This window comes from Cottoperca gobio, chromosome 20, assembly GCF_900634415.1.
Source record: "Cottoperca gobio chromosome 20, fCotGob3.1, whole genome shotgun sequence".
NCBI lineage: Eukaryota > Metazoa > Chordata > Actinopteri > Perciformes > Bovichtidae > Cottoperca > Cottoperca gobio.
In genome coordinates, this window is record NC_041374.1 from 8757218 (window position 1) to 8772110 (window position 14893).

At 43.9% G+C, this 14893-nt stretch overlaps 1 protein-coding gene across 1 annotated transcript; it reads left to right on the forward strand.

Annotated features, from left to right (window-relative positions):
* Positions 1–595: 595 nt before the first annotated feature.
* Positions 596–11134, forward strand: rdh10a (retinol dehydrogenase 10a). The gene is made up of 6 exons (XM_029458050.1): positions 596–1170; positions 1625–1860; positions 7575–7673; positions 8692–8837; positions 9732–9863; positions 9956–11134. The coding sequence occupies exons 1-6, from the start codon at positions 885–887 to the stop codon at positions 10077–10079; spliced, it is 1023 nt and encodes a 340-aa protein (XP_029313910.1). The 5' UTR covers positions 596–884; the 3' UTR covers positions 10080–11134.
* Positions 11135–14893: the final 3759 nt, after the last annotated feature.

The window sequence follows — 14893 nt, forward strand, 5'->3', positions numbered from 1 at the left end:
TGATTTAAGTACAGTTTTGCGTGGAAACTCCACAGCTCAATTGACAAAAGTCGATGTTTTCTTGAAGGAACAACGATGGTTGTGCTTGTTCCATCTCGGGACGGACATTGACCTGCAGGATGTGGCCAGGCTCTTTAAAATCTGCATTTTCTTTCGTTGTGGAAAAACTCGGTATGAGTATATTCAATGTTCCTGAAATCTTAATTCCAATCATATTGCTAATCAAAAAATAGCATTAAAACAAGATATCTCATACATCAAGATAATTTAATCGGTCATGTTTGTTTGTGTAACTGTGGACTAAAGCCGTCTTTTTTTATTAGTATAAATAACTTTGTTTTATAATAAAAACCAAGATTAAAATAAAATAAAAAAAGCAGCAGTGGCTTTCAAAGGGTATGGCAGCTTATTCTCTAATCTTCCTTTGGGATATTACATTGGGGGGAAAAATTGCACCGGATTAGTGTTAGGTAAAATATTTTCAGTTACATCACCTCTGAGTGTAATGTATGGAGCTGGCGCTTCTTTGTGACAGGCGCTCAAGTCTCCGTCCTATTGGGTCCAGCGCTGATGGGAGGACTGAATAAATAGCGAGAGAGATGCGGGTGAGGATGAGATGAGTGGAGGAGCAGCAGAGGAAGTGGGAGGCACAGTTCGTGGTAGTGGCTCATAACTCAATGCAACTGGACTCTGAGCAGCATCTCAACTCTCTTTTCACTCACAACTTGTGCTCCTTTCTTCGCCACTTTAGTTGTGCATGAGCGTAGCGTTTCCTCCCGACACTGTGGGTCAAGTTTGTCGGTGTGACACTAAATTTACATCTGCTGCAAACAGGTTTAAAGAGAGCAACATCTCCTGCGATTCTTCCGCTGATTTCGTCCAAGATGATGATTATTATCGCGGAGTTCTTCGTGGTCATTTTAAAGGTGCTCTGGGCTTTTGTAACAGCCGGCTGTAAATGGGTTGTGCGGCCCAAGGAGAAGAGCGTGGCGGGACAGGTGTGCGTGATCACCGGCGCTGGAAGTGGCCTCGGGCGGCTCTTCGCCAAGGAGTTCGCCCGGAGACGAGCGATACTTGTGTTATGGGACATTAACAGCCAAAGCAATGAGGAAACGGCGGAGATGGTGCGGCAGATATACCATGAACTGGACACTCCCATAACCAAAGACGGTAAGTCTGCTTGCTTTTCTGCAGAATTTAGGATCTCATGCAATTGTTACGCATGGTCAACAAAATGAGGTCTCATTGTGTTTTGCTTTTGCAGTGTGGACAATTATATTTTCAAGGATAGTAGATGCAGTATTTTTGTAGGCAAAGTATTGCAATGAATACACTGAAGTGATTCACATCTTGCATCTTGGCATCTAATATCAGTGTTTTACACACAATACTTATTCAGGGAACCTTATTATTGTCTAAAAGTGTGCAACAGTTAGCTGAAGAGTGACATCTTAAATATGACTGATTCATTCATGTGCAGACTAATAAATCAGCAATATTTTAAAGATTATTAAATCTTAAATCCATTAATAATTCAGAAATAATTCAGATGTGTGTCACAATAACTGTCTTCACCAGCCGGCTGAGCAAACTTTTTCACTTTCTTCATCTCTTCCCCCTGCAGGACCTGTCGGAGGGGTCGAGGAGGTCCCTCCTTTCCAGCCACAGGTCTACACTTATCTGTGTGACGTGGGGAAGCGTGAGAGTGTGTATTCTACAGCTGAGAAGGTGCGTCGAGAGGTTGGAAACGTGGACATACTGATCAACAACGCCGGTGTCGTCTCCGGCCACCACCTTCTGGAGTGTCCCGATGAGCTGATCGAGCGCACCATGGTGGTCAACTGCCATGCACACTTCTGGGTGAGTTGATGCTCACGCAGATTAAGCATGCCAACTTTAGCTGAAAAAAGTGAACTTGGATTTTAGGATTTACAGTATGATGGTCTGATATATCTGAGCAGTGTTATAAGATGTGTTCACTGTGATGCCTTTCATAATCTTATCCTTCTGTGTGCTAAAGAATCTAAGGTGTGACTATAAATAGTTTCCTTGCATGTTCAAATCTCAGCTCTTCGTTGTTTCATTCTGCCAGAGGAAAATCACAGCTTTGGCTGTTTTTTAAAGTCTGCCTTTGCTGCTCTTTGGCAGCCCCCAGTCCGTGATGATCCCCGCGGTATGTCAGCCCTGCCTTCTTCTCTCCTTTTGCCGCGCAGATCTGCACAAACCTGACTTGTGTGATGGAAGCAGGGAGTTGTGTGCGTGGGATGGATCTGTGTCGGATCAGCTCACCACATTTTGTTGGCAGCTGGCGGGATGTTATTTGTTGTATCAGATTTTGCTCTCTGGCTCCGTTCCTTTGGGACATTACAATGTGAATACTTATCTGAAAGGCTACGTGGACTTGATGGAGTGAATGTTTTTCACTTTAGATAAGCATAAGCTGCAGCGTTGAACAGGCCTGGTGCTGTTGCAGGTTTTTTTTAATGTGTTTTGGGGGTGTGGGAAGACTAGTGCAGCCTGGCCATTAGAAATCCAGTGAACAGCAGTCTTACTGATGGAATAAACATTGATTGTTTTGCATGTAAGCCCAGTAATGATAATTGATTGCATTACTTTGCTACGGCAACCTCTGTGGGACAATTTGTGCTGTGGTATAAATTACAAAGGATTGTAAATGTGTCCTCAGCACTGAATTGATCATTTCATCTTTGACTGTATTTGTCGTGATGTATTGAGCGACGTCTCATGAGGGGAATGATGTTGGGTTTGAGACTCTGGCTCCATGATACCAGAGTGATGTGAAGCTCCCTAATTGAGCGTGGACATCTCTTGTGTTGTCAGTCAGGCAGGTTGTGTATTTCCTCCTCTTAATGGACGCTCCATTCAACTATTCATGTGCCTCTCTGCTGGCTATCTCCACGTTCTTTCACAGCCAGGGTTTGGGAGTCAGGATCCAGTGGTTGGGTGGCAGATTTGGGATTTTTAATGGGGTCTGTGTTTGTGTACTCTCATATTCTGTGGAGAGCATGGTTTCTTTAGGGGGTGGGGGGTGGCAGATGAAAGAAGGACTTAATGAATGGCGACAGGCAGAATAGAGGATGTGGTTCATTAAAGACACAAGCTAGATGAATGGAGCTTAGACTAACAGAGACCTGTCCACTTTCCTCTCTCTCACACACACGCATACAGTTACTCAGTGTATTCAGGTGGCACATTGCACAAACCTTTGATTTAGTTTTTGAACAACAGGCTTGATTGTGGTTTATGACTCGACTAATACGCTCAGTTTAGAGCCAAGTCAAACAAAGTTTGAAGTGGATTTTAAACTTTGTTTATTTAGGTGCATGCTGACAACAAAGTGATTTTACAAAAGAAGAGTTTGTGCTTTCTGAAGACAAGTTTGGGGAAAAACATTCTGATTGTTCCACCTTTATATTTTTGTTTGTATAGTCCAGGCTGCACTCAGACATCAGAAGTGTTGTTGACCCCCAAAACTTCTCAGTTTATTTATCTCAGCCAATTATTGAACTCCCCCCCCTCCCCTCCCTCCCCAAGTTTCTCAAGAGCAACATGAGCAGGTTCAAAGCGTTCCCTTGATCTGAAATGCACAACAGTGGAAATAAGGTGTGTGTGTCCTCCGAACCTGATTTCTGGAGGCTGTGGGTGCAGCTGCATGGCAGTGACTGAGGCCAGCTCTGTTCATCCGGCTCTGCCACAGAGACAAACTGCTATGATTCAGTCCCTCTCCTTTTAAGGTTTAATGAGGCGGGGGTCATAACATTTAATTTGTTTGGTGATTCTTTGATTAGTCCAGCTGGCGTTTTTGTTTTGTTAGTCCTGGCAGGATGGGGACTGTGCAGTCGTCTGAGTGTCACCAGTTTGTTTGAGGATTAGTGTGTTTAGTGGAATAACAAAGGAAATCATCCTCCGCATCTTGAGCTGCTCACCCAACAGGTGGTTTATGAACAATAAGCAGCAATTCCTCTCAACGTGGAAATCCTACCTCTCGCAATTACATGAAAGCGGCGAGCACTCGACAGTGACATGGCGGGAAAAGAGCAGAGGAAGGAAGGCAGTGGCTTCCCATCCACAGGCGAGGCGAGAGGGTAATGGTAAGCTGCTGCTGACCCACTTTATCTGACAATTGGTTTCTTGTCTGTGGATCAGCTTGACAAGATGCCAGGCGACAGGAGCCAAGTTCTGCAGGCCGCATTCCTGCTGTAGCCGGAGAAAGGAGGCAGCCAGGCAGAAGGGTCCTACTTGACTGGTTTTATATGCCCCCCCAGGCCTGGTGCACCTGTAGCCCTCACTAGAGCGGGCCGTGGCTGCTCCCTGTACCTGTTCACATCTCAGGGAGGGGATGAGGGGTCTAAGAAAAGTCGACAAGTCGATTCTGGCCATGAGAAGTTTTTTAAAAGTTGGCTTTTAGGACCAACAATTTACCTGGTGATCTAGCACTAATTGATTTTCTGATCTTCTATTAATATATTCACACACTAATTTAACGATTAATCAAGAAAATAATCGTTAGTTGCAGCTCAATAGGTGACCAGAAGCTCATTGTGATTGTGTTGTTTGCATCGTTTAGTTTTGGGTTGTTTGCAGTGCGTTGACTCTGCTTCCTCCCCGGCCCGGCGACGGGTTTGCTTTGCAGGTAAATTGGACTCCAGCTGTACAACCACCGGGGGGGTTGAGGTTTAGTCAACTGTACCAGGGCTAATGACCAGCATGGACACCACAACATGATCTGCATCCATCAGCCCTGATGACCTGTAAATCCAACCCACTCAAATTCCACGATGTGTTGTCGGATCAGACGAGCTCAGGCGTTTTTCTCCCTCTCGTCCAGGGAGAAGTCAGCCCAATTAAATGGCCATCTGGTCCGACGCAAAGGCCAATATTTTGTTCATATTCCTGTTGGTCAGGCGCTAGCACTAATGTAGCCTGACACCCCAGCTGCAAGAAGCTTTGTGTGGCTTAAATGCTCCTGGGGGCACGCACCAATTAGGGGGTGCAGCGGGCAAGGCACCCCCACATAGGCCAAGGAGGCCCGACTGTGTCAGCGGGTAATTTAGCGGAACAAGGGAGCGTTGAGACCCAATTACGGCAGCTCTGATATAAGACACGAGCCCCTGGTTGCCTTCACACATTTTGTGTCTGTGAGGTCAGCGGGGGTCATACCCACATGCCAGAGCTGCCATGAGAAGCAGGACATCACAGGAGGGTGGGAGCGAGCTGGGACGTTTGTCCACGTTGAGCCCCGTCCTGCAGCCTTTCCTCCATCAGCTCCAGTTATTTTCAGACCACTCAGCAAAATTGTTGTATCTTGAGTGTTGGCTTTCGTCGTACAGTATGGTGCCAGATAAAGTCATTCCCTGCTCTCTGAAAGTTGCTGTGGGAAACTTTGGCTCCAGTCAGGTTGGGCATATCTAAAGTTAATGCTTCATTTGCACGCAACTCTCTCGCCCTCATCCACTGCCATTCTGGCTTGCAGAGGCCTCTCAGCGTTTGCCCGGGCTCAGGTTCTCTTGCTCCCTCTTTGGGCCTCATCATCTGATGAGTTGAATATTGCAGCAAGTTGAACATTTATGTCCTGGAAAAAGTACAGATGTTTGGAGCTGAGTCAGATCAGTTGTACTGTGGCTTGCTGTAAACAGTGAAGTCATCCTCCTGCACTGTCTTTCTCGGCGTAGATCTGACTTATTCCTTCCGGCACAAGACTAGAAGAAACTAGTCTAAATACAGATGCCGAGAAGTCAGCAGGTCCGATGCCGTTAATCTCTGGTTGCAGTTTTAATGAGGCTTTTCCTCCCCTGCCAGTGTTTCATGGCTGTACTACCTGGTACCATGCGCCCTCTGGCTCCGTGCTCGCCTCCAGCAACTGTTTACAAAGGAGGCTGAATCATTTCTCTGGCGCGGCTCGCACACTGAACCAACCAATGAAACCTTCCATTTATATGACCACAGAATTATTGGAAACTAGGACTAAAACTGTCAAAGGTAATAACAAATGCTCACCCCAATTCTTTCCAGAACCCAAACTGATGTGTAACAGGTACCACATTTGAGATTTTACATGACGTACTGCATGTAGCCTGTCGGTTGGTATTTATTCAGAGCTGCAACGATTAATAGATTGTTTGGCAACTCATTGATTAATCGTTGGGGAACAGTTTCAGGCCCAAATGTTGTTTTCAGCCTCAATTATGGAAATGTCCTGCTTTTCTCATGTGATTATAATATTAAGGTGTTTTTATTTGGAGCCTTAGTGACGTTTGAAAAGGGTGTCGTAGGCGACATGCAGTGTTCATCACTGTGGCAGTGCACATCTGACTTGAGTAGATCTAGCAGTGAAGGCAACAAAAGGCCTGCTGTTTGTTTGTCGACCTCCTAGTGGGAGAGTGATTGGTCAGTTCCTGTCATTGTCACACCTGCTGATTGGCTCATGCTGAGTCCAAAGGCAGCAGACTGGCAGAATGAAGAATGGATCCGTAGGTTGATCAGCCGCTAACTCTCTGAATCTCCTCCGGTTGCTCTTCTCACCACCTCACTAACTGTCATGGAGCGGCAGGTGGAGCCGCTCAGCTCTCACGTGGCCGTCTGGTGAAACTCTTTCATCTCGGCGCTCATCTCGCTGCCGATTGTTCCGCTGCTCGGGCAGGGTGCGAGGCTGAATTGTATTGTTGAGTGAACGGAGGCCTATGATTGGTGTTGTCACCAAGTCTTTAGAGCCGGGCCCGACGACGGGCACTAGATCTGTGTGGGAAAAGAACAGATTGTACAGCAGCGAGCACACACACACACCACATACCTGTTCAGTGAATACCTGGAGGGGAAAACCCTCATCCTCCTCTTCATCTAATTCACACCTACCACAAAGGAAAAGCGTTCCGTTTATTTCCTCCACCAAGGAGTTTATGTTGCAGTTTGTTTTGTCAGCAAATTACAGAAAAACGAATCTGATTTTTATGAAACTTTGTGGAAAAAACAACTGAAACATAGCAACATGTAGTTTACACTCCACGCAAATGCAACACATCTTGTTTCCACATTACGGCGTAAAGCCTGTGAACACACCAAAGTGCCTTCTAGTTGTTTTATATACTTTTAAATGGGATGTAACGATCAATCAAGTTCAATATCAATGCAAAGTGAAAAATCAAATTTTTAAGATGTCTTTTATTTTGAAAGTCCCATGGCACCTCCTTCCTACAGAGCTGCTAATAAAACTGGCAAATTATATTCCAGCTGTTTTTTTTATGAGTTGATATAAATATAAATTGTTGAATCGATCGTTGTCCAAAGAATCGATGTTTAATATTGTCTCGTGGTGAACCTTGTGATTTACACACACACTGTGCTGCACCTCCAGCGCTCAGTCTGATTCATTTTTTTGTTTTTGTGCGTGTTATGAATCGTCATTCAGACGCCTCTCTCTGCATCACCATGGAGAAGAGGGGGAATAAGAGGGAGACGGAGAGGATCAAAGGCCTTTGGCACAGACAAACTGCACAAGTGAACTAACCTTCCTCTCTCTTCCCTCTGCCCTTCTGTCTCTTCTGTCCTTCCCCCAGACCACCAAGGCGTTTCTCCCCAAGATGCTGGAGCTGAATCACGGTCACATTGTGACGGTTGCCAGCTCCCTGGGTTTATTCAGCACAGCTGGAGTGGAGGTTAGTATCATACACAACAACACATACACATCCCATCGTTCCCACCATCCAAAACCAGTGCTTTTCTGCAAAGCCCTCAGCGTGCCAGCCAGCACACTGCGGCGGGGGAGGTCAGGCCCCCTTTCTCTAGTTGTCCCTCCACCCGTTAAATTAAGGGACACAGATGAGCATTGGGGAGCCTCTTATAGATTTCTCTATTTGCAGCAGTGGGGGTGTGGGGCCCCTATTGGGCTCTGGCCCCGGGGCCAGAATGAGCTGACAGCTCCCCAAGGGACAGAGACATCTTCATCACTGCTTTGTGAACAACTTGCTGCTCACTCAGTATTCAGCTCACAGCAGCGTTCAATGGATGATGTTTTCTTCTCTCCAGTACACATTGTTTTTTGTTATTTTAATGCATATTAAAATATTAAGTGCAGTCATTTATCTCCATCACCACAGAGGGAGTAAATAGTTTTATTGATATTTCAGCGTTCTTGTTTATCCCCCCCGGCTGAGAACAGCCGTCTACAGGGCCTGGTCTACAGGGACGACTGTGTTGTTATAGCTGCACATTAACTTGTGTTTTACAAGCGTTCATCCAGAATGATTAAGTCTGCCTTCAAAGGGACTGAAGTTTACTCTTGATAAGTTATTACTCTTCCTGGAAATGTGATTTCAGACACTAATTTGAGGGAACTAAAGGCCTCTCCTGTCATGTGGGCAGTGTTGTGTCTTTCTCCTCCCCGTGTTTATCGACAGGCATCTGTGTTTGCCTAAGACATTTAAAAGAAATACCACATGGACACATAGAAACCACATCAAAACCTTCCCGCCAAGCCGAGCGGTCTCCTGATGCACCGGAGAAGAATGCTAATGAAACTGTAGACGGGCTCGCTCAGGTTCTTGCGGCTGTATCATTAACAGCAAGGAGAGCCCTCTGCGCCCGCGGGGCGTGTTTGATAATGTTCTGTGGTCCCCGGGTGCGGGCCGGGGCAGAGTTTGACAGGGCTAACCTGTTCTCTCTTTATTCCCTCAGGATTACTGTGCCAGTAAGTTCGGTGCCATCGGGTTCCACGAGTCACTGAGCCATGAGCTGAAGGCCTCGGAGAAGGAGGGCATCAAAATGACTCTGGTGTGCCCTTACCTGGTCGACACGGGAATGTTCAAAGGCTGCAGGATAAGGTTAGCTTCCACACACACCGCCCACTGTAATTGTTTAAAAGCTTTCTTGCACCTGGGATGAGTCTCAGCTCTAATTTTCACCACATAAACTTTCCTTAAACACCTTTTTGAAGTTCAAAGCAGCAGCTGAAGTTGTTGCAGAGATATTATTATAAAGTCTTGTACAGCTGATTAATACAAAGACGTTCCCTGGGGAAAACCCCTCCCCCCACCCACCCGCCCACACTTTGTCCTCTCTCTGTTTGATGGTTAGTCAGCAGGTGGTTCCTTTAGCTTTACTGTCCCTCCACTTTAGGAAGTGCAAGAACTTTTCACAGCCTTTCTAACCAGCATCACTTCTGTTATGATCTACAAAACAATTTAATGTTTCTTAGTTAAATCTAATTGGCTTTCCTAACAAATTTTAAATCTTGGCAATAATAATTAATTAAAAAAAAATATATTATTATATATATATAATAATATAGTAATAATAATGTATATAATAATTACTATTATTAAATAATAATACTAATTACTATTATTAAAATAAATAATATAACTTCAATATTATTAAATTATATATAAAAATATATATATAATAATTATTACTATTAAAAAAAAAAATAAACTAGAAAGGCACTCCTCCACGAAGGCCATGCCCTCTCTCGCAGTGTTAAAGAAAGTGAAACTTAACGCTTAATCTGCCCCCGTTATTCGGATCCGCTCCAAAATGTAATATGTCCTTCCATTGCACATGCTACACCCTGCTGACAAACATAAGCTCCTTGGCGGAGGTAATGATCAGCACATGATGAGAACTAAAGCAAAAACAGAACTGAAAACAAATTAGTAAATTAAATGTGAAGTTCCCTGATTTTGGAGCCTGTAACTAACTGCTTTTCTCTCATTCAGGAAGGAGATTGAGCCTTTCCTACCCCCCCTGAAGCCAGAGTTCTGTGTGAAGCAGTCCATGAGGGCCATCCTCACCGACCAGCCTATGATCTGCACACCTCGCATCGTCTATATGGTGAACTTCATGAAAAGGTGAGCTGCACTGTACACTGCACTGTAACGTCTTCCATCCTCCCTCCTCCGTGAACACAGTCACTAATCTGATCTCTGTCCCGTCTCCACAGCATCCTGCCCTTCGAGGCCATTGTGTGCATGTACCGGTTCCTCGGTGCCGACAAGTGCATGTACCCCTTCCTAGCTCAGAGAAAGGAGGCCATGAACAACAACGAGGCAAAGAATGGGATCTAAGGAGGGTGAGGGGGGAGGGCGGCGGCGCTGTTTGTAACTCGAACAGAGGCACATAAACCTGCAAGCATGAGGAAACAACCACTGAGGATGAAAATGGGGACGGACGGAGAAGGAAAGACTGATCTAGACTGGTGCACTTGCATTGAGCAGATGCTTGTTTACCACGTTGTTCTCTGGAACAAAGAAAGCTGTGTACTACACAAAGGATCTATTTGACTTTGTTTTGTCTTTTTTTTTAAGTTTAAAGAAACCAACATCTATATACTGTGTCACTAGTTTTTGAAATCATACAGAAAAGCTATCCTATAATTAACTATTTACGTAATGTAGTCACCAGCCTTATCTAGTGTCATTGTGGAAATATACAGTATGTTACTGTACAGACAGTAAAACAATTTGTTTTTTCACTTTTATTTTTGTAGACATGCACTGTAATTTCACATTTTTCTCTACACTGCCAGCATTCTGTGTAGAAAGTTCAACGCAGCATTTGAAACCACCATCGTCTCCCCACGCTGAGTCTTTCAGGAAATTGGTTTGCAGCTTAACAAGGCTCTTTATAGCTGGTGCCATTTTAAAACTAAGATAAATACGTCACTATTACCATATTCTGTTAAGTTACCGACATGTAGCATATGTTGATGATGACTTATTCCAAACGGGACGTTTTTAAAGGCCAGATTGTGGTCGATTTAACTCGACATCGTCCCTCTTAATGGTCCTTGTTTCAGGTGTGTAGTGACGCACCTCTAAAGAAAAGCGTCCGAGGGGTCCTGTGTTGAACTAGCATGTGTGACACACTCAGAATGTACTGCTTTGAGGAACCGGGAGGAAATAAATTTGTATTTGTCTTTATTTTCAAGATCTGTGGTGTTTATATTGTAAATTTATCTGTTGCCAATATTATTTGTTAAAAATAAACTAAAAAAACCAACATAGGCTGTAACTCCAGGCTGTCCCAACACTGACGTGTGGTCGAGGGAAATGTATTAAAGACACTAGTTTCATTATTCTTTCCAAAGTAACACTTTAACTCCTTTTCCATTGTCCAGTTAAAGTGAAATGTAAATGTTTAAATGTTGTGAGTACCCCGAAATGACTGTCTTCACCATATTTGATGTATGAATATTTTATATACCTTTTTTGGGACGACGAGAGTTTTTGAATTTCAACGACATTCCAATAGGCCTCATCCCTCCAGTCACAGCGATGAGCCTAAATTCTCTACCTCTTAATTTTTGCCTTTTTTTTTTGACAGTATGACATAAGCCTCTTTTTTTGTAATTTTCTGAAGACTGCTCCATAGCAGAGAAATGTGGTTCCAATGTTTAGTGTCTCTACCTAACTTAAATTAATAAAAGTGATTTAGATTATTAAATGGTGTGTCGTTATTGGCAGAGCTGGATAAAGGTGGACCAACACTTGTGATGGTGTCTGTGAATCACCGCAGTACGTGACAGGAAAGAGGATCTTCTGCGACATGACACCCACCCTGCCTTTTGACTGGTATCACTGTCCTCCCACATTGTGCCCCGCCATGACTCGGCAGCCTTTAGATATGGGTGTCGGCTAAAGAGGCCATTCGCCTTTGGAAGTAAATGTACTGTAAAGCATGTGATTCATAAAATAAAGGCTTTCACGAGAGGAAAAGTGACTCACTGAAAAGAAAGATGCACAAAGTTGGGACACTGAGCTGCATGTAGGTACGAATCACAAATCTATTTCAGGTTAATAAAATAAAAACACGTCACGGCAGAGGAACAACTGTGCATAAGTAAAGACACTCATCAGCGGTCCTCCCCGGGTTGAACCGTCTGCCCCGCTGAGGCGTCTGGGAGCAACAACGATGAAATTCCTGACATTTCTTCTTCTGCTGTTCTGCAGCTGACCCTGATCTTTCACTTCCCCAAAAGCAAGAAATGTTTTTCCTAATTGGTTTCAGCGTCACAATAAGAAGTCATGAGCACTCACATGCTCCGACTGCTGAGCCGTTTGTTCTTGTTGCCTTTAAAGTCATGTCTTTGGTATTTGTCGGAAGATTTGGGGATTTCAGTGACCTAAGCTGCTGGTTGAGCTGAGAGAGAAAACAGACTTCAGATTTAATGAATTATTTACAGAGGAGCCCGTAATCCTGGTGTGTTTTATGTCTCATACAAACGTTTTGTTTAGACATTAAAATACTTTGTGGTTTATAGTTAAATTACTTTACCTTTTGAACTTTTTAAGAAAATGAAAACAATAAAATGATTAATATTTCTTGCTGTTTGTTGTGGGGGAAACACCTTCCTTTGAAGGAATAATACAATTAATTGTGAAACAAACTAAACATAGACCAACATGTGTCAGACAAACAGCTCATCTCACTTCTCCTGTTAGCAGCAGCTACTTTTAGATGAGTCATTATAATTCACCATAAAACACAAAGTTTAAAGGGACAGTTCAAAATGTTTGAAGTGGGGTTGAATGAGGTACTTTTGAGGTTTTAAAGAGTTAGTTTGGATAAACCAAAGTCACACACAAACACACTAAAGGCCCTGTCACACATATCCGTATGACAGAAAGTATGCCGGCGCATACGAAATATCGGCAATACATTGATATAAATTAAGGGTAAGTTGTGATCGTTTGAAGGACGCAGACGTTACGCCGAACACGCCAGACATACACAGTTCTGTGTGGCAGAAACATGCCGGCGGATATGAAAATTAGCTAAAAATGTGTCAGAGACGGGCGTACCGATAGCTCAACCGGTAGCACAGGGGTCCCTTATATAAAGGCTTAGTCCTTGCCCACAGCGGCCACTGGTTCGAGTCCGACCTGTGGCATATGTCGTTCTCTCTCCCCCTTTCACAATCTGCACTTCTCTATCATAAAGGCATGAAAAGCCCACAAATATAACTTAAAAAAAAAAAAAAAAATGTGTCAGAGTCCAAATACGTCCAACTTTTCCACAGCGGTGTTGTAGCTGACGTACACATAACAAATTATTATACGTATGTCAAACATTGATAGCGTATCACTTACTTATTTAAAACGTATCAGAGCGTCTGGACAACGGAGCTGGAAAAGTGCCATTTGGTTCACGTCATGCTGATGCTGGAGAACGGCTAACATGCTGAACGCTAGCTGTACTGTAGAAACACGTTTAATAAGTTACTCCATCGTCAGGCATCATCTTAACATAGGGTAGGAATAGGTTATCCACTCGTTATCAATACATTGGTTGTAGGGTTCACCGTCAGCCGACGTAGCCTATATCTAACGTACCTCTAACGTAGTCACGTAGGTATTACGTACTATATTTACGTAGATAAGTATTCACGTACTGTATTACGTAGTAAGTATTCACGTACTGTATTTACGTAGGTAAGTATTCAGGTACGTATTCCGTATTCACGTATGTCTAACGTGACGTAACGTCTGCATATCTTATGAAGCACACGTCGGGTACGTCCGCTAATTTTGAACATGCTCAAAACATCAGCGTTCAACAACGCACCCCAGCGTAACACAGTGAGCTCTTAACGAATACTACTTATACCTCACCTTATATCAACGTACACCAGCGTGTTGCCGATATTTTGTATACGCCATATTTTTGTATATGTTATGCATTTGTTGGATATTCGTCTGATACATTTTGTATTAGGAAGTGATGCTCTATCAATAGGTTAGACATGCGTATCTGTATATGTTCACTTTTCCGATCCGATGAAAAGTTGGACGTATTTGGACTCTGACAAATTTCCGTATGCGCCGGCATACGTTTCTGTCATACGGATATGTGTGACAGGGCCTTAACTGATGGAGGCGATAGATCAGCAACTCGCGTGTTCTGAGAGGTAAAATCACCGTTTTTGTCAATGGAGTCTGGTATGTTTGAACAGAGCATAGATAACGGCTTCAGTCCCCATCACAGTAACTAAAAGCAACGTAAAGAGGGGAAAATATTCTTAATATAGTGTAAACTGATATTGATCTTTTTAAGTGTATAAAATACGTCCTCAGCAGCACGTTTCTTATCTTCCTGCTGGTTCTCCGTCTGTTTCTACAAACTGTAGCTTGTAAATGTCTTAATACCAGAAACTGAGCTTTCTAGAAGCTTGACACACACACACACACACACACACACACACACACACACACACACACACACTTTTATCTTGAATGTGTTTTTATGTTGCAGCTGAACTTATTCACAGATCTTTAATCTGTTGAATCCAAGATAGAGTCTGTGAGTGAAGTGATCCTCCACACACACACATCAGTATGAGTGAAGTGATCGTCCACACATACACATCAGTGTGAGTGAAGTGATCCTCCACACACACACACACACACACACACACACACACACACACACACACATCAGTGTGAGTGAAGTGATCCTCCACACACACACATCAGTGTGAGTGAAGTGATCCTCCACACACATCAGTGTGAGTGAAGTGATCCTCCACACACACACACATCAGTGTGATCGCAGACACTCGTGTCTGCACAGAACAGATTGATTTGTCGGGCGGTGACAGAGAACACACCCGTCCTCCTGAAGCTCAGAGATGTCGGGGCTTCAGCAGCACACTGCGCTCCTCTGCCGTGACTAATCGGTTGGGATAAAGTTGCTCAGTGGCAGATTAGTTGTAATATGAGGGAGAGTCGTACTGACAGTTTCAATCCCTCTGTGTACGGAAGCAATCAGCATCGAGTGCAGCCACTTCCACAGACTGTAGCACTCCTGGAGTGAAACAGTCCTTTATGTAAGCACCAGTGTTGGGTAATTAAACCAGTATTTAACTACATTGTGCAGGAGT